The sequence below is a fragment of the Pseudopipra pipra genome, chromosome 2 (assembly GCF_036250125.1).
Source record: "Pseudopipra pipra isolate bDixPip1 chromosome 2, bDixPip1.hap1, whole genome shotgun sequence".
Taxonomy (NCBI): Eukaryota; Metazoa; Chordata; class Aves; order Passeriformes; family Pipridae; genus Pseudopipra; species Pseudopipra pipra.
Genome location: NC_087550.1, coordinates 26,881,764 through 26,899,766, shown reverse-complemented (window position 1 = coordinate 26,899,766; position 18,003 = coordinate 26,881,764). Strand labels below are relative to the sequence as shown.

General features: G+C 42.6%; 1 protein-coding gene across 2 annotated transcripts in view; it reads right to left on the bottom strand.

The window, feature by feature from the left end:
* The window catches only part of ATP6V1A (ATPase H+ transporting V1 subunit A), a 29,146-nt gene extending 11,397 nt beyond the window's left edge, over positions 1–17,749 (bottom strand). The window contains exons 1-6 of one of the 2 annotated variants that reach the window (XM_064644518.1): positions 17,623–17,749; positions 5,537–5,631; positions 3,772–3,900; positions 2,053–2,267; positions 1,195–1,332; positions 553–704 (exon numbers count right to left, since the gene is read on the bottom strand). In XM_064644518.1, the coding sequence (XP_064500588.1) occupies positions 553–704; positions 1,195–1,332; positions 2,053–2,267; positions 3,772–3,900; positions 5,537–5,618 (716 nt within the window). In that variant the 5' untranslated portion in view covers positions 5,619–5,631; positions 17,623–17,749. Of the gene's footprint in view, positions 1–552; positions 705–1,194; positions 1,333–2,052; positions 2,268–3,771; positions 3,901–5,536; positions 5,632–9,031; positions 9,210–17,622 lie in introns of those variants that run through there. The other variant, XM_064644516.1, reaches the window with a different exon arrangement.
* Positions 17,750–18,003: the final 254 nt, after the last annotated feature.

The window sequence follows — 18,003 nt, the reverse complement described above, 5'->3', positions numbered from 1 at the left end:
AGAATGTAAATGCTAAGAAAAGAACAACTGTACTTAGCTGTGCGTTACAAGAACAAGCAACACAATATTTTAGGACCAAAATAACTGAATCTAGAGTCTTACACCTTAGCTGCTTAAGTGAGCATTTTGTGTTACAGTTAAGTCCTATGGTTTTCATAAGTGGCAACCTCAAAATCATTGGGAACTACTCATCCTCAAGACCATGAAAAGAGATCCTACTCATGCATTCAAATAGAGATATCAAGCCTGAAAGTTCTAGCCTTTCTTCAGATTTGACATGATTATGTTAAGCTCATGCATGTTCATTCTTTTCTAGATCAATGCACTAGAACTATTTTGTTAATCTTCTTTTTTTCCACTAGTGGATTCACCTGCCAAATACAGAAATATGAAATATTCAGCTAAATATTTTTGAGATTATGCTGTGACATACAGCAAAAGCTTGGTGTCTTGTTTGCCCTTAAAAATACCTAAGGCTCTAAGGCCTCCTGCCTCTGCTTACCCCTAGGAGAGAGATTTCTTACATAGCAGAAAATAAAAGGTAGTACTCACGGGAAGAGGGCATCTAGGACCCGTTGGCCAGTTAATAAAGGGTGATTGGCTGGTAACTTCTCAGTAACAGGACGGACTTGACGTACAGGCCAGACCTGGACCATGGTGAACTTCTCCTTCACACCTTCAAATTCCAGCTCTAAGACAACATCCTAACAGAGAACACCAGACATCTGGAGTAGGCAAACAGCTGCACGCTGGACCAGCACACAAATTCTCATTTCAACTACTCCATACAGCTAAGTCTTTGATCTCTTGGAACCTCAATACGCTACCATCCCCTCCCAAGGGAAGTCTCTTTCCCATATCTACAATACCACCAGGGGAAAATAGTACAAGATGCAGCATACATTAAAAATATTCTTTTGAACTGAATTTTATATATTCATAAGATACTGTAGATCCCCACAGAGGTCAACAAACATGGCATACTGAAGTACCATCAGGAAGCCATGGGCATAGAACGTAACTGCAGAAGATAATCATGCAAACTCTCCAGTCAGGGTAGCAGAAGTGATCATTAACTCAGACACCTTGTGGCATGAAACACTTTCTAGTTGGCCTCATGCAGAACAGAAAGAGTACAACCACCTCATAATACAGACATGGAATATACCAGCAACTGCTGTTTGGGAGACTTACTGAAGTGTCATAGTTTCCTGGAGGAGCAATGTATGTAACTGTACCCCTGTTCCGTGGGGGAAGCATGATTTTGTGTTTGATCAGGGAGTTTTCATTCACCACACCATAAATATCTCCACCAGTGATGTGGCTGCCAACCTAAAATCAGAACAGGTCTATTAGTCATAAGTTTTAAAAAAGAATCTTGACAAAGAAGCATAAAACATACTATAGCTATTAAGTCTAGCACTATGATTACTCCCTTTATAAATGCTTTGTTACAGCACAGCAGCCCATTTACATAACTCATTACTGCAACAGCACATTGTTAGCAACACTATCGGTGCTCAAGCACCTTTCAAGACTCAGACAGTAGCAATTACTGACAGATGCAAGGAATTTTCCTCCTTTCTTTTTTACCTCTCAATTTAACGTCCTAAGTAGAGAAAGGATAGCATATGCTAACCTGCAGGGTTGAAAAAAAAGATGCCACCGAGGGCTAAGGCCATGATATTGTCCAGCTCTAAGGCTATCTTCACCATTTGCAAAATGTGTGCTGCAGTCATTCTTTTTGCTCAGGTAACACCTGCTCCTGCTAACGCTTCCTGCAATTCCATGAGCTTCTTTACGGCTTGGGAAATACATTAAAAATTTGTAAATGTCTCATATACAGCAGCAACACACGGTAAGTCACATCAAGTAAGTTCTGGTGATCCACATCCAGTCTCATACATCATACCACCTCCTAGCACCCCTTTTTGCAAACTTAAATACAGCATTAACCACAGCTCCCAGCAGTCACAGCCTTAGCACACGGCTCCAGCCCTAAGCCCTGAGGGTAGAGGAGCACGAGGGGAAGACAGGCTCGGCAGAACCTACCCGCAGACTTTTGGAAGGTGTGAAGTCCCATTTGACATCTCGGCTCAAAGCTGACACGTTGACACCTCTAGGGATATAGATACTTTTAGTCAGAGTGCTGATGTCCGAGAGAGGTCTCTGTATACCATCAAAAATAGCTCCCATAATGCCAGGCCCTAGTTCCACTGATAAGGGCTTCCCGGTACGGAGTACAGGATCTCCTACAGAGACACCAGCTGAAGATTTGCTGAGGAAAAGTTCTTCCGGAACAAGGGAAAGAAACAAGGCAGAAAGCATCACATTCACAACACCATACTCTTTTCTGACTTTAGGGTAATACTATTACTGTGTTACACATCACCATTTGAGAAGCAAGTAGGCTTAATACTAAACATGGAATTTGCTAAAGCAACAAAGTTCATCATCCTCTGGAGAGGCAAAGAAGTGACAAATATTCTGCTTGTTGAGGTCAACTTTATAGATGAGTTCACTGGAGTGCCTGGCAGTGGGATGACAAAATATGAGATGTTTCTTACATGTTCAAACCTAGAAAACAGGCTTGACTGTTAAAGTCAGATAATGTTATGAAATATGTAATTTTTTGCTTCAGAATTTGTTTAGAGAGCACAACTGATTTGACCTTGAGTCTTCCACAGCCTGTTTGACAGCAGCCTAGTTTTAAAGGGAGCTTGTCCAAGACCAGCATTATTGCCCTCTGCTTGTATCAAGTTGTCAGGTCTATCCGCTGTCTAAGCCCCAAGATGCACAATGGATTTTTCTCTGCAAAGGGCCAGCAGCTGGGCAAAAAGCCCTGTGAGAATACAAAAGAAACCTCTAAAACCTATACAAAACTCTAGAGATTAAATGCAAGTTGACTTCAGAGAGCCCTACAACAGAGCCCTCTCATCAGGAACCAAACAGTAAACTATACTCAAACTTGGTCCATGTATTGATGGAAGGCTAGTAGATGATGCCATCCAAAATTATAAATTTCTACACAGAGACAAGAGCTAGTCACCAGTTTACCGATGAGCTTTTCAGAATAAAACTTTAGGAGCCACCACAGCCTTTTTCCTAGCCTCTACAGATACACAGAACCAACTCTGTGAAAAAAAAAAAAAAAGACTGGCTTCAAGTTTTATGGCTTCTTTTCTGACATTCTCTCATATATATGCATATGTAATAGAAAATACATTTTAAATCAACTAGATTTTAGAATACATGCTGCATCATAGCTGGACCAAGATTTTGTAAGCACACTGTGGAAGCAAAAATGTAATCTATTATGTCTGGCAAAATACTCTGCCCAGAAGAAGGCATCCTGCTCACTTTATATTTCTTATTTAAGTGTTATACTTATTAAAAGCAAAGAGAAAAATGCAACAAATATTGCTTGGTAGGTTTGCCATTTATGGTTGGTATTTGTGAAAAAACTTTCCTAATGAAGAGCTATCACATTTAAATTAAAATGAACATACATCCAAAGGCATGCATTATTACATTTCCACTTAAAACTGCATTAAAAAAAAAAAAAGTCTCTTTGCTGCACAGCCACACAAGGTAAGATTTACCTCAAAACCCCCAGAATTTACAAAAAACCTGCAGAACAGATGTCCTGCTGGAACCTGAAGTATCAAGGGCTGGTCCCAGTCAGCTTTTTTTCATCATCTTCACCATAATCACCACTGTGTTCTGGACTGTGCAGTCTGGCACGCTTGGAGGGATCAGTGAAAAGGATACATGTTTCTTCATACACCTGGACAGTTGCCAAATCGCCTTCCAGTCGGATAATCTCCCCCACTAGTTCACTGTGTCCTACTCGTACCAGCTCGTACATAGCAGCACCTGCCATGTTACATGCAGTGACCACTGTAAAAGACGAGCACATAGGTGAATGTTTCTCCTGTAGTTCAGGAAATTTACTCATCAGAAGTTAGTAAGAACTGCCTGATATTCACCCAAATCAGACACACATTCTCCATTTCACAAATGGCTGCCTCAACTCCTGGTATTTCTAGCTCAAAAGTCAAAAGAATAAGTTTCCCTGTACTTTTCGCAATGTTCTTTAAGCACAGTAAGAGGACACCATCAGAATGTAGTAGCTCAGACAATTCATGCCGTAATTTCTCTTATCTGTCTTGACAGATGGCAAATGTTGAGGGGTTTAGAGACGCAGAGAACTTTGACAGACCGGTTACACAGGCACTTCTCCCTTGCAGTGAGCTGGGCCACATTCCCATCTGGCTAAATTAAAACACATAGGAAAATGGCAAAACTCGCCTGATACCCGATAGTTACATAAACCTGTGGATGGGAACCAGGCTTTTCATGTTACTCAAATTTCTGTTTTCCTTGGTGGCATCTGGATGCTGACATAAACTGTTTCCATGGATAGATCAAGACAAGGCACCTGCTAAACACAGGCGACTAAAAAGCTTTCAAGAAAACACTATTTTTTATTTTATTTTGTAGAAAAGTGATGCCTATCTTAGGATACTTTCCAAAGATGTAGGCTATTTTACAGCATGTTTTGGACTTGAAACTTCCTGCTGCTTTGAGTCAGATTTCAGCAGTCATACATGAGGGCCTAGCTGCTTTAGAACAAGATTTATTATGTCTTGTACATTATGATCTCAGTAATGCACACAGGATTCATGTATTTACACAAAAACACATTTTCCACTTCTTGGGAAAGAAAGCTGTATCAGTTTAAAATGGCTTTTAAATATCACTTCTGCAGTTAAGGAATTGGCAGTTAAAGAACCCGTGTCTATTCAAGCCAAGGGAGTTTCTTATTCACTAATTAAGCTGCATTAACAAAAATACTTGCTATTCTTCTGTTCTCACATTCTCATTCTTTCCTCCACCTCTTGAAGAGAATGCAAAAGGGAGCAGAAAAGCCAGTAGAGTCTGCATGTATTCAAAAGCTGTTTCCATCAGAACCTAAAGGAAGTATTTAAGCTGATAAAGATGAAGGAAGAGTGCTCCTTCTCCCAGTTGCAGTACCACCACACTCTGCCACCTTCCCTGATTCTTGCAGCTCCTTGCTGAGCCCCTCTAGCCCATGGTGCAGTAACACAAAACAGCTTGACAATGACAGGGGCTAAATATTCCAGAAAGCACAGGTTCAAACTGCATTTTAGTGAGAATGGACTATATATCTCACACCCTTTCAGAGAAGGTTAACACAGTGGGCCCTCAGATTTCTCAACAAGTAGCTTTATCTCATACAGAAAGCTTACATTTTCTTTCTATTATTGTTGTTATTATTCAACTGCATGTTTCTGCTCATTAATTTTTTAAAAAAAATAATTATTAGTACAATCTTATTAGCATATTTTTTAATGTTTTATCAGACTATAAGCCAGTGATCCTCCTTAAAGTTCCCCCCCCAAAATAGATAAAAAGCACCAACCAGAGCTCTACTATACTTACTATACTTCTCCACTTTCAAGTGAACAAGATAAACAAGACACTAGATGAAACAAACTCTGTGATTTCCTACCCGGTCCTGAGACTCCATGAACATAGCCGACAAAAGCCTCTCTGTCCTCATCACGGATTTTGGGGAGCTTGGAGAAGTCCATTTTGCCTGTTCAGCTGCACAGAAGGAAAAAATGAGAGTCAGTCCTGAAGAACACATATGTAATACCTTCCTTCTCTTCCTCCCCTCTGCTCTCTCCTTGTTTCCAGTTTGAAAGAATTCTGAACTCATAGCCTGAAGCACATTAACCACACTGATTTTAAAGCTGTAAAAAGTTATAAAGTAACTAACTTAAACAAACAAAAGAACTAAGATTCGTTATTGCAGAAACACAGGGGTAAAAACATCACTCCATAATATGCTCCAAAAACTGCTGTTAAGTGAAAGAGCTGCACTCCAAAAATGCCCTAACACTGCCCACTGTATCTAAGCTTGGTAACAGGATATTTAAACAATGGAAAATATCTTTTGTCTTCCACATCTCATCTACCCTCCTTCAAAATATGGAGTTTTCCACAATTCTGAGTGAGCAATAGAATGTTCTGGGTCTGCTTTACTGCCACCAGTCTCCAAAAAGCAATACTACAAATATTAATTGTGAAAATTCTACTTTTGCTATCTTAAGCTGCTGAATCAGTGTTCAGAGGAAGAAACACACACTTTCACAAGCACCAGCACACAAACACGCGAGTCCTTTCTACGTGCCTCACAGCTACATATTATGCAGACTTTGCTGCCAGCGAAACCCGTGGAGCACTATAGAAGAACTGTGCTTGACTAAAACCCCTAACTTGCAGTAGTTAAACAACAGGCTGTCGTCTTTTGCCAGGACCTGTTTGGAGAATCTAAACAACTGTCACAGGAAACACAGTTTCATAAACAGTCTTCCTCCATCTGTGTTTGTCCTGTGATTGACAGTTGGACTGTCCTGCACCTGGTGCAGATATGAGTATTTCATGGTTTTGCTTTGTGAGCCCTTACCATGCTGTTACCTTGGAAACTGATTAGTATTAGAGAACTGTCAGGTCACTCCCTACCCATTTCTACTGGATTAACACACTTAGGACACAGCCCTGGTGAAAGGTGTGCTCTGGCAGCCCCAGCACCCAGTGCTGATCAACAGGGCCTATCCAGCACAGGCCCACGGTTCAGGGACGTGAACTACGTGAGGCATCTGTTGACACTCACAGTCTCTGTGAGAAGCTTGATCTAACGCACATCTTCTGCGAGGCAGCAAATAAAAAGGCATATTCAGGCTGGAAAAACAGCAAGACAACAACCACACTGCCACCCCTTCCACCACCATTAAAGAATGCTTTTGTGCCTGTTCTTCAGGAGCAGTAACTGACATCGGCTATTCTTAATATCTTACAACTGTTTTCCAGCTTTTTAATACTACACTACAAGTCCTCTGCCCCTCAGCCTCTTTACCAATATAAATATTCTAAACCAGTGGCTCTGCTCTGTAAGAAAAAGATCTCCCACGACTCCAACCCCTTATTCAGCCTGAAGGAATAGCATCTTCCAGGCTCCATGTCTCTCTGGAGTGGTTTCTTATCATGGCTGCCATTGATTCATTTCACAGCAGCCACTTCAACAGTTGATGATGACTCAGTCACCACCAGTCTGAAGCAGACTGGTCTCGAGACCAAAGGCTAAGTCACATATCCCTTAGATCCCTCTACTCTCCATAACCGTAGTTTATTTTTCACATTGCCTGTTGTTTAGGCCCAGAAGACAATTTTAATTTCCCTGCTTTTTTCTCAAAAGCCTCCTCTGACAAATGGCAGAGGGGAGGTCCTCACAAAGCAATCTGCAGTTCCTGAGCAGCTGCTAAGAGCTGGATCTGATCAAACTAACATAACTATCTCATCTTTTTTTGCTTTGAACAACTAAGACACTGCAAAACTCAAGCACAATTACTGTTCATACTGAAAAAAGCAGTTGTTCTTATAAATCTACTTAAAACATTTGCTTCAACATACCATACAGAACAATCTCTAGAGTCCCACTATCAAAATCTTCTATAGAAGCACAATAAACTCTCATAACTGAATTAGTGATGCTGCCTGGCAATTAGACAGGGTCCCATATGAAAGAGTCAGATTACAAAGGCAAGAAATCAGGAAGAACACTGGCCTGTTTCAATTTAAATTACCTTTTCTTCCTGAACAAAGCCTGCTTGAAGAGACCGTTTATCTTTTAGGGAGGCAAGCAGAAACCTCAGGTAGTCATTCTGCAGGTTAAGTGGCAACATCCTGACAGTCAACACACCTTCCTCTCCTGCTCCTGTGGCTGCTCTGCTCCCTCTCTATTCCAACAGTCACCTTTCCAAATTGCTGGTGAAGCCAAGTAAAAGAGAAGGGGATTCCTCCACTAGACCACCTAGCAACACACCAATAAACCCTGTCTTGTTATGATCCCTAGAACCTGCACCAACTGCTTTTAAACACATACCTATTAATTATTCCAAGTGTAAAAGATGTGATGATTTCTTCCTCACCTTTGTTTTACCTCCTCTCTACCTCCAAAGTACAATCTCCACAAAGCCAGCGCTCACCCAGTCAAGCTGACCTCTTTTTTTAAAAGGCTACACAACTTTTAACACTGAAGAAACATATGAAGAAAAAAAAAAGAGCTGTTATCTTCACTGCATCATTTTCTTGTGCTCGTGTATTAGCACTACAGATTTTCATTTTAAATGGAAAAGTCCTTGAGGGCCAAAATGTTGCCTTAAGTACCTACAGCGTTAAACGTTTTCATTGCCAGTACTCAGAGAAAAATGAAATTCTCTAAAGCATGTCAGGATTTGCTAAACACATCATCATGTGTATGGAGGCAGTATGTACTTAACCCAGAAATAACGGTAGCTGGCCATTTTAGAAATCTACTGAGCTCCTACAGCCTTTCAGAGGCCTCTTGCCACTGTATATTAGGCACTATGTGCAATTCCCTCCCACGAAAGTCCACTTGCACACATACACAGGGTATTAGCTTAATTTTAATTCCCTTCTGAGAAAAGATGCATCTTGTATCCTTTACAACTTATATACAGGAATCTTCCCTGCCTAAAACAGTTCACCAATTATTTTAAACATGATCCAAAGCTCTAGCAGTTATATTCTGATTAACAGTGTCAGAAATCAAAATATTACTTGCAGCAGAATCTCCTCTGACTAAAGGTGATCTATTACACTAATTTTATAGTCATAATTAAATAATAAAGGGCCTAAAACCTGAGCTTTCTACCTCGGTTTCTCCCCAGCACAGCCATCTGGCTACACAATAACCCCAAAAATGTAACTGCCCTGCTCTCAATGCTGGAGAAACCTGTTTTCTACCACGGTTCCTTGGTTTTGGTTCAAGCATTTCATCAGACCCAATATCTACACAATGAACTGCCTTACCAGAAAGATCTTTTCAAAATTAAGACTTGGGTGAGATTTTCAGAAGGAGCCTTCTTGCAGCAAGGAAGAAAATCCACGACAATTTTATCACATAAACACCGATTCTTACCTTATTTTGCAGAAACAGGGAGTAACAAAAATCCACAGGCCCAATTCAAAAGCAGGAATTCAGCAGCTAAGCATCGCCACTTACGAAATAATTGTCCTTCTAGTGCCCCTACACAGAAGGATGAGAAAGCCTGCTGCAGAGGGGAAAGAAATTTCTGCCACACAGCAGAGGCATAACCACCTGACTTGATGAGTCATCAGTCTCTCCCTCTCTCCCACCAGCACCGAGGAATGCCGCAATAGCAAATCAAGCCACCTAGAGCCCAGCTGAACTCCCGTCTGTGCCCTCCTTACTGCACGGGACCGAGCAGAAGAAATTAAAAGGATTCAGCGTTTGCATTAAGGGCCTCCTACAAAGCCAATAATCCCAATGTCCCAAGTGGTGCATACTACTACATAAAGATCCTTGAAAGGGAGATGTGTGCCTTCTGCTGGAATCCATTTACTTGCCAGCCCCCCAGTGTAATATAGCCATGGCAGTGTGTGCCCTGCTCTGGAAGAGCTGAACAGAACTGGCTAACAACAGACTGCACAGGGAGGCGCTGAAGACACAGTAATACTAATTGCCTGAGCATGTAGAACAGTACTGATTGTGTCCAAGAGTCTTGTGGGGCTTATGCTAAGAAGCCCTTCCCCTAGCTAGCAGCAGCATTGATGAAACTGCACAACATCCAGCACCTCAGCAGAGTGATGTGCCATCCCGAGTGACGGCTGCTGGAATTTGTTTTCAGAGATCAACAGGCACTGACATTGCCCTGTGTGCTGTACAGAACATGAGCAGCTATGTGATCTCTCCCCAAGAAGCTGCCTGAATTGAAGAGTTCCCTGCAGTCTTCATAACTTCTCAAGACTATCTGCACAAGTTCTAGGACTAGCAACACTTCAAACTGGCACAAAAGCTCAAAAAACCTAACCAAAATTGTAGTAAACAGCACAATATCAGTAATTCAGAAGCAGCAGCAGCCCATTAACAAGTTACCAGTGCTAAGACTCATTCTGCTGGAGTAATTTTGAACTAAGGTAATAGATTTTACTGTATCTGAAACAGACTAATGTGTGCTGACTTCCTAGGGTAGAAAAATGGGAGTCAGAATATAAGCCCTTGCATTCAAGTTCTGGGCAAGCTTAATAGGCATACACAGTAAAATGTAGCCAAATAAAGTTTCCCAAAGAAAATCTTGCCTCCTCCTTTTCTTAATAAAAGCCTGGACATTACAGGATAGTAAAGACTATAACCCACACTGGACAATCAGATTAGTGTCACACTTGAGTCATGCTTCAGAATCAAGATTCCCAACACCTGCTGTGTTCACCTGAGCAGACTCTGGCACAGTGCATAAACCCAGCACCCAGCTGCATGAAGATCTGCTGCAAGGGCATCATAAATAATACAATAATCACTACCACAGATTTCCTGTAATTTGGATGGTTTATATTTCCCCTTCCAACAGATGATATTTTTAAGAGGAAGTATTAAAAAAAAAAGTCAACGCCTAAGTTACTAGACAAATGCAGAAGTTCAGCAACATTTCCGTATCTAGAATTTGGGATATTGCCCCAGAAAAAACCAACATGCCCAGAACAGTAACACAGGTCACTGGGAAAGGAAGCCAAACAGTATTCTCAGGAAATCTGTTCCTTTGCACTATGCAGGGTTATAATTTTACTATAAAACAGCAGGGAAAATTACTCCAGATTTCTCAGTCATCAAACAGCAAAACTGCTGAGGTGGGAAGGCACCTCTGGCAATTGTCTACTTCCAACACCCTGCCCAAAGCAAGCTAATATAGGCTGCTCAGGGCCATGTCCAGAGGGGTTTTGATCACCTCCAAGGATGAAGACACCACAACTCTCTGGGCAACCTGTTCCAGTGTTCAGACACCCTCATAGTAAAAAGTATTTTCTTACATTTAAAGGGAATTCCCTGTATTTCAGTTTGTGCCCATTGCTTTTTGTTACTTCAGCAGATACCACTGAGAAGAGTCTGGCTCTATCCTCTATGCTCCCTCCCATTAGATGTTTATATACTTTACACTAAGATCCTCAGAGCCTTCTCTTCCCAAGGCCACATAATCCCAGCTCTCTCATCCTCTTCTGCTATCTCCAAATGCTTAACAGTCTTGTGGTCCTCTTCTGGACCCCCACCATTAAGCCATGTCTTTTACTGGAGAATCCAGAAACAGACACAGTGCTCCAGATGTGCTTTCCACTGAGCTTAACTGAGGCAAAAAAACCACCTCCCTGAACCTGTTGGCAGGATTCTCCCAAATGCAGCCCAGGATAGTGCTGGCTGCCTTTGCCATGAGGACACGTTGGCAGTTGATGTTCTCCTTGAGGACCCCTAGTCCTTTTCAACAAAGCCACTTTGCAGTCAATCAGTCAGTCCCCAGCCTGTAGCAGGGTATGTGGTTATTCTGCCCCAGGTGCAGGACTTGGCATTTTCCTTTGTCAAACTTCATGGGATTCCCATCAGGCTATTTTTTCAGTCTGTCAGGGTCCCTCTGTACAGCAGCACAGCCTTCTGCTATATCAAACATCTCCCAGCTGTGTCACCTGCACTCTAATGGAACCAGGCAGGAGTCACCTCCTGTGCTCAACACTATGATGTGGCTCAGTCTTCTCATGACACAGACACTGTGAAGCTAATTGCACCAACCTTCTTGCCACAAGCTCTGAGCTAGAAGTATTATTTCTTAAACTCAGCATATGGACATTCATCCATTAATTATTCCAGTTGCCACAGTGCACTTTGAGGCCACCTCTGCACTGGGTAGATCCGGAACCTGCTTAAGTGATGCTCAGCTACATATTGGGGACCCATCTGCAGCCCTACAAGACAATTCGTCTTTCATGCAACTTGTTTCTTGGGTACTATAAAGCCCCTTACTCTCACATGAGGCTTGTTCTACTCAGCACATCTACACATAAATCCAGGTGTATTGAAGAAAAAAGACAGGGAAGAGAATCATGCTGCCACTGTCATTGCAGTACAAAGTGGCTACAAAGTGAGACTGTGCAACAGGGAATTCATGAAGCCCATCACGAGCTCCTGCTGTCCTCTTCCCCAAAACAGGTGAGGATTTACCAGTGGGTATGCCAATACATACCAGCCTGACACTTCAAACGAACATCAGGCCTTGCACACAAGCTAAACATATAAAAATATATTTATATTCAATACATATATACAACATAAGCATATATTCCTAAAACAAAGGTGAAGTGTGAAGTCTGTTCATGCAAGACATACTACCATCACAAGCTGTTAGTCAAGTACCCAAGCTTTTATTCAGAAGCCCAGTTAGCTGGGCCCAGAAGCTTCAGTTAGCCCGGAACAGGACCAGAACAAAGTTGTGTTTGAACATGACCAAGAAGCTTGCAGCACAAACAAAACTAGATAGAAAGGCCGGCAAGGCATTCATTGCATAACTGCTCTGACCCACTAAAGATCTGATCAGCTCAGTAGATAACTGGCCTTCGGACATCAAACACAGCTGTCATGCTATATCTAGAATTGCTAAAGACCCTAGTTTAATAAAATCAAATACTCTTGTTACTAGAGAAAACCACACTGTTCATGTCAAAAAAAAAAAATCTTCATTAGATGACTGGTTATAAACTATAGTTTCCCATAATAGGGCTTTCTACACCAATTCTTTCCTCTCAACACAAAAAGCTTCTCCAGAGAAGGAAATAGATGACCATCCCCTTAGTTCTTACTTGCTACACTGCTTCACAATTTTACTACTGTGAAAAATCTGACACGCCTTTCAGCCTGCTACACATTCTGCCCTTTCTTTGGCTTGACTGACTTTTACACAAAAGAAAGATCTAATGCAACTGAAATCCAAATCGCAATATAGAATACTAATACAATATTCATTTCTGTGTTCTGCAGTGACCTTCTTTTCTTATCCTGATCCTGTCATCTAGCTGCTACAGCTGAAAAGTTCTGCAGCCATCTGCTCTGTGTAATGCTCAGTCATTTCCTCTACATGAGCAATTTTCATTAACCTAACATTAGTGCCAAACTAAAATCCATCCTTGCTTTTATTAAGTAAAAGTCACTCTTCTTTCAGATGTATTGGGCACTGTAACTTGAAATACTTTTTATAGTTCTAACCTTTAAGACGAGAAACATTCAAATGAGAAGAACACAAAGCTGTAAGCAACTACAGCAGCAAACTTTAGTAAAGTTCAGTACAGTTGAAGATCTTACCTCAACAGACATAAGGTGTGCAATGTCACAAAACAACTGTTCCTAGATTTTTGAGTCAGGCTCAGTTTTACATACAGAAACATACTAATAGTTTGGGCTCATTAAAACACATGGGGGCTCCCCTTCAAGTGTAACTTGTATAACTTCCTTTCCCCAGGTGTAACAGCTGAAGTACTGAGCACCAGTTTAGAATAAGTATTTCATCATTACACTTAACTTTCAGATAATCTTTAAAGTTGGGATATTGTGGAATCTTCAGTTTATTATGCAAGGTTATTTGGCAGGTAGTTTGAAGACCTGAACCAGGACTAAGATTGCATGAAAGTCTTTGAGAAAGATCCAATGCCCCTAACAGAGAGAAGTACTCTTTTATAGCACCTTTGGTATAATGAAACACCTGGTTGGAATCACAACACACATACTGGCACTGGATTCTGGTAAAAGGATATTTCATTGAAGTTGACTTTTCCTGTAATGGAAAACTTCACCTGTATATTTTAAAGCAAGTGAAGTCACATTTGGCGATTTTATGTTCAATAAAAGTATACAATGAAGTATTTACAGCTTCTTTAGAACAGCCGGCACCCCTCCAACATATTAAATTTTAACATTGTTAAACTACATATTGTGGTGATGCAAATTTATCTCATGATAACAAAAACCTCAAAATTTCAAGGATTTACAGGAAATCCACAAAATAGAATTGCCTTGTTACCAATGTTATCTGCGCTTAGCCAGAAACACCATTCTAATTTTTTTCTAGAGAGCTGCTTTTTAAGCTATTACTTTCATAGTGGGAAATGGAGTAATGATACAGTGTAACAATGACACAGGTTTGCCCCACTAACTGAACTTCTTGGAAGATGCAATTTCACTGCTCAGTTTTAAAAAGCTGTCAATTCAGGCTGTTACATGAAACTTGCATACCCGAAAGCTTTTGTCCAGCTATAGTGAGTTATTCCAATACAGGCACAGTTTTCTCTCTATAAAGTCAATGGCTTTTCCCATAACCTTTCCATACCTCCTCACACGTGACATCCCAACCACAACAGGTCTGCTCTTCACGCTTAAGGCACAGAACGCAGACCAGCATCACAACTGACATCCAGACCACCTCTCTTTTCCATGAACAACCACGAACCACTCTGGTAAGCAAGCATAACTATGGCAAAATAGAACTGTCCAGAGGCACCATGCATGTATTAGACGACTGTCAGACAAATGATTTCTGAAGAGAGTAAGCAGTGACACTGAAATTTACTGTTACACAAACTCAGAGGAGTAGTCAAGCTGATCACCTAAAACTGATCATCTTCTGTCATCTGGTTAAGTGATAGTAACAAGGTCTGCTAGGCCAAGACTTTCAGGATTTAGCCATATACATCTTACAGGTTTTCAGAGTAAATGTATCATTTCAGTAAAGCTAAGCCTTGGAAGGCAAAGTCTGTTAGAGAAGCCATATAATATATGGAAGTCTAAAAAGCTGGCAGCAAAGGGTCATCCGTTCTAAGGCACAGAGGTGCTGAACTTGAGAGTTTGGCAAAACCAGGAGAAATAAATGCACAGATGAAATAAAGTAACCAAACAAAACATATCTTTGAGACTAGAACTTACTGCCATGAGAGATGACCAAACCCAAGAATTTAGTATAAGCTTAGCTGTCCACTCTCAAAGGGGAGAAGGCAGTAGACATATCAAAGAGGAACAAAAAGCCTTTTCATAACATAAAAGAAGGTACAACAATGACCACCAGAAGATCCAGTCTAAGCCAGTTTTGCATGTTGGACCTTTAGGTGACTACTGTAATCCATACAGGATAAAAAGGTTTAAAAGTTTAGATTCATTCTACTTCCTCTTCTGGAGTAGGTCCCCATTTCTCTCTGCCAGATGGAAGGTTAAAGAAGTCACATGTTTTAAGATGTTGAATAAGAATGAATGAGCATGATATTCCAGTTGACTAAATGGTCTGTTTTCCTTGGTATAATTCCATCCTAAAAAAAAATATCATGTGGATACCATTGTTCAACAATACCTCAATATTTCCAAGCCTAAAATCCCCTACTTTTTAACCAATGAGACAAGTATGGAGGAAAGAAACTATTTCAGGCAAAGTAGCATTGGGTTATTGCATGGCTTGTGGTTTGTAGGGTTTTTTCAAAAAGACAGAGAAAGAAAAAGGGGAACTACTACTTGGCCAGTAATAGCATTCAACATTTTATGGTCAACACCATCCCTTTACTCTTTCTAGAAGAGTAACCAGGAACATGGCCTTAGCTCACAAACATGCAATTTAAAACCACAAGGGAAAACCATCAATTGGAATTTTCAGGGCTCAGTAACCCTAAGAGACACTGTCATGGTATCCCAACGCAAGAGGTAAAGTGTAGTGCCTCGAAATGTCTCTTCAGGGAAATCATTTAGTAACCTGCTAGTCTGTAGCAGCTTTGGATGACAACAGGCAGTTCCAGCACCCATGTGAGTCTGGAAGATAAATCCACAAAGTCATACCAAGAAAAAAATTGAGATAACAAAAGCACAGCGAGGCCCACAGACTTTAAGTCAAGATTAATGACGTATAAAACTGCTAATATATACTTAGACCAAAATAAAGGCTAAATTTAATCTAATGCTGTAGAGGAGTTAAGCAAACAGTACTAACTGTTCATGGCTCCACCCTTATATTATCACTATCTGTAGAAAATAATTCTTGATTTGGAAAATGAAAAGGCTGCATTCACAGGAAACAGATCGCATGTTACTATTGCAACACAAGGCTTCAACCTCCATCCGAACAGTCAGCTGATGCCAGCAGTCATTTTCCACTGTTGCCTTAATCTCTCCTTCCCTGTACTCTCAAGCTGATGACCATGGTGATTTAGTATTTCTGAATGCCACGCTTTGCCACCTGATTACAAAATTAAAACTAGTTTGTTCCCCACCTAAAAGAATAAAACTTTTCCGGAAGACTTCGCATAAGAAACTGACAGGCAGAGAAAAAATAAGCTGCATTATTTTTGGTAATTTAAAGACCTGTAGACTCTGACCTCACTTCACACACTCTTAAGCAGAAAATAATAAAATGTTGATACAATTAAATATTTATGTTTGCTGGTCGTTTAAAGGCCTTTAAAAATACTGCACAGAAAAGCCAAACATTAGCTACTGCAGATCTGCAGTGTTGAAGTCAGCACAAATACAGCAATTTACAGTATACTGAGGATCTGCCTCAGCTACTCCAACTTCCACTACCAAATGCCAGCTTGTATTTGGCACGTTCTTGCTGAAGAGCTACCAAGGGGTGGGCTAGTAAATTACCTCTAGCAGTCTGTCAGCAGGCTTTCCTCCTTGTCCAGCCCCTCTCCACTTCATCAAGTGGTATTAGCATTTCAAATACCATGCTAGATCAAATAGCCAGTGTACTTTGTTGAAGTATTGCATTACAATGAATAAAAGTATCACGAAATTGCTTTTATGCCCAGCAGGAGTGCAAGTTCTCTGAGGGAAGCCAGTAAAGCCTTAGGAAGAGAGGTTTTACTTTCTTTTACTTCTTCCTAAGAAAGCACATCACTTTGGGCAACTGCATTGAGTGGATGGATCTTGACACGTCACATACTGCAATGTCACTGCCAGGTGTAACATGTACAATATCATCCAGTCACGTATCATTTCTTCCTTGCCTCTAAGTGAATGACAAGTGCGCCGTTTGGAACACCTCACCTAAACCAGAATTTTTTCACTGGCTACAGGAAATCGCATTTGGAATCGCATTTGATGTGCTATCAGTATATTCAACCGCAAAACCGGTGGGCCTCTCGGCTAGGAATGGGCTGCGGTCAGAAGCCCGCAGCAGCATTCCTGCTCCACAACCTTGATGCTCCGTCTCTGCTGGGCTGCGGTCAAGGCACAGACAGACTCAGTTCCACCCACTCAAGATGGTGGGATGACCCGGCACTGAAACCCGGCCACTATCACCCCTTCCCTTTTTTATACGGGACTCCGGAATAACCCTGGGGTATCTCACTGGGCGTGTGCGAGATCGCTCAGCAGGTTTCTCACTCAGGAGCTGCTTCGCTTCCAGATCTCATCTTCCTGAGCAGCAGGACCTGGAAGCGCACGGCCGCCTTCCCGCTGGGACACAGCGGCTCCGTAAAGGTCGGCTGCCCGGGGGCCCGACGACACCCGCTCGGCAGGGCCGGGGCCGCGCTGCCTCAGGAAGCGGCTCCGCGGGGACCCCGCGCCGCTCCCGGGCAGGGACGGAGCGGGGCGGCGGGAGCCGAGCCCCCGCTTCACCGGAGGGGAGGACGCCCTGAGGGCACGCCTCGGGAGAGGCGAGGGGAGCGGTGCAGGGTTGGGGAAGGGCCCGAGCGCCTCACCTGGGCCGGCCCGGCGCGCCCGATCCGCCCGATGCGCCCGAGTCCTCCCGGCAGCGACGGCGGCAAAGGCAGCGCTCGATCAGCTGACGCCGGGCCCCACGCGCATGCGCCGCGCCGGACCGCGCCGCGCACCGGAAGTGCCCGGCGCGAGCCTTGCCCAACTCCGGGTGGGGCTTCACCTGCCCAGCCCAGGCCGCTTCCGGGCAAAGGCGAGCCGGGCGCAGCGGGGCGCGATGATTGGCCGTTCTGCACCACGTGGCAGCCTCGTCGCCCCGCCCCCGAGTCACGCGGGGGCCTCCCCTCCTTCTCCCCCTCGGGGGAGGGGCGAGGCGCGTGCGCGGTGGGGGCGCGCGGGGGGGCGGGGGTCATGGCGGGCGGGGC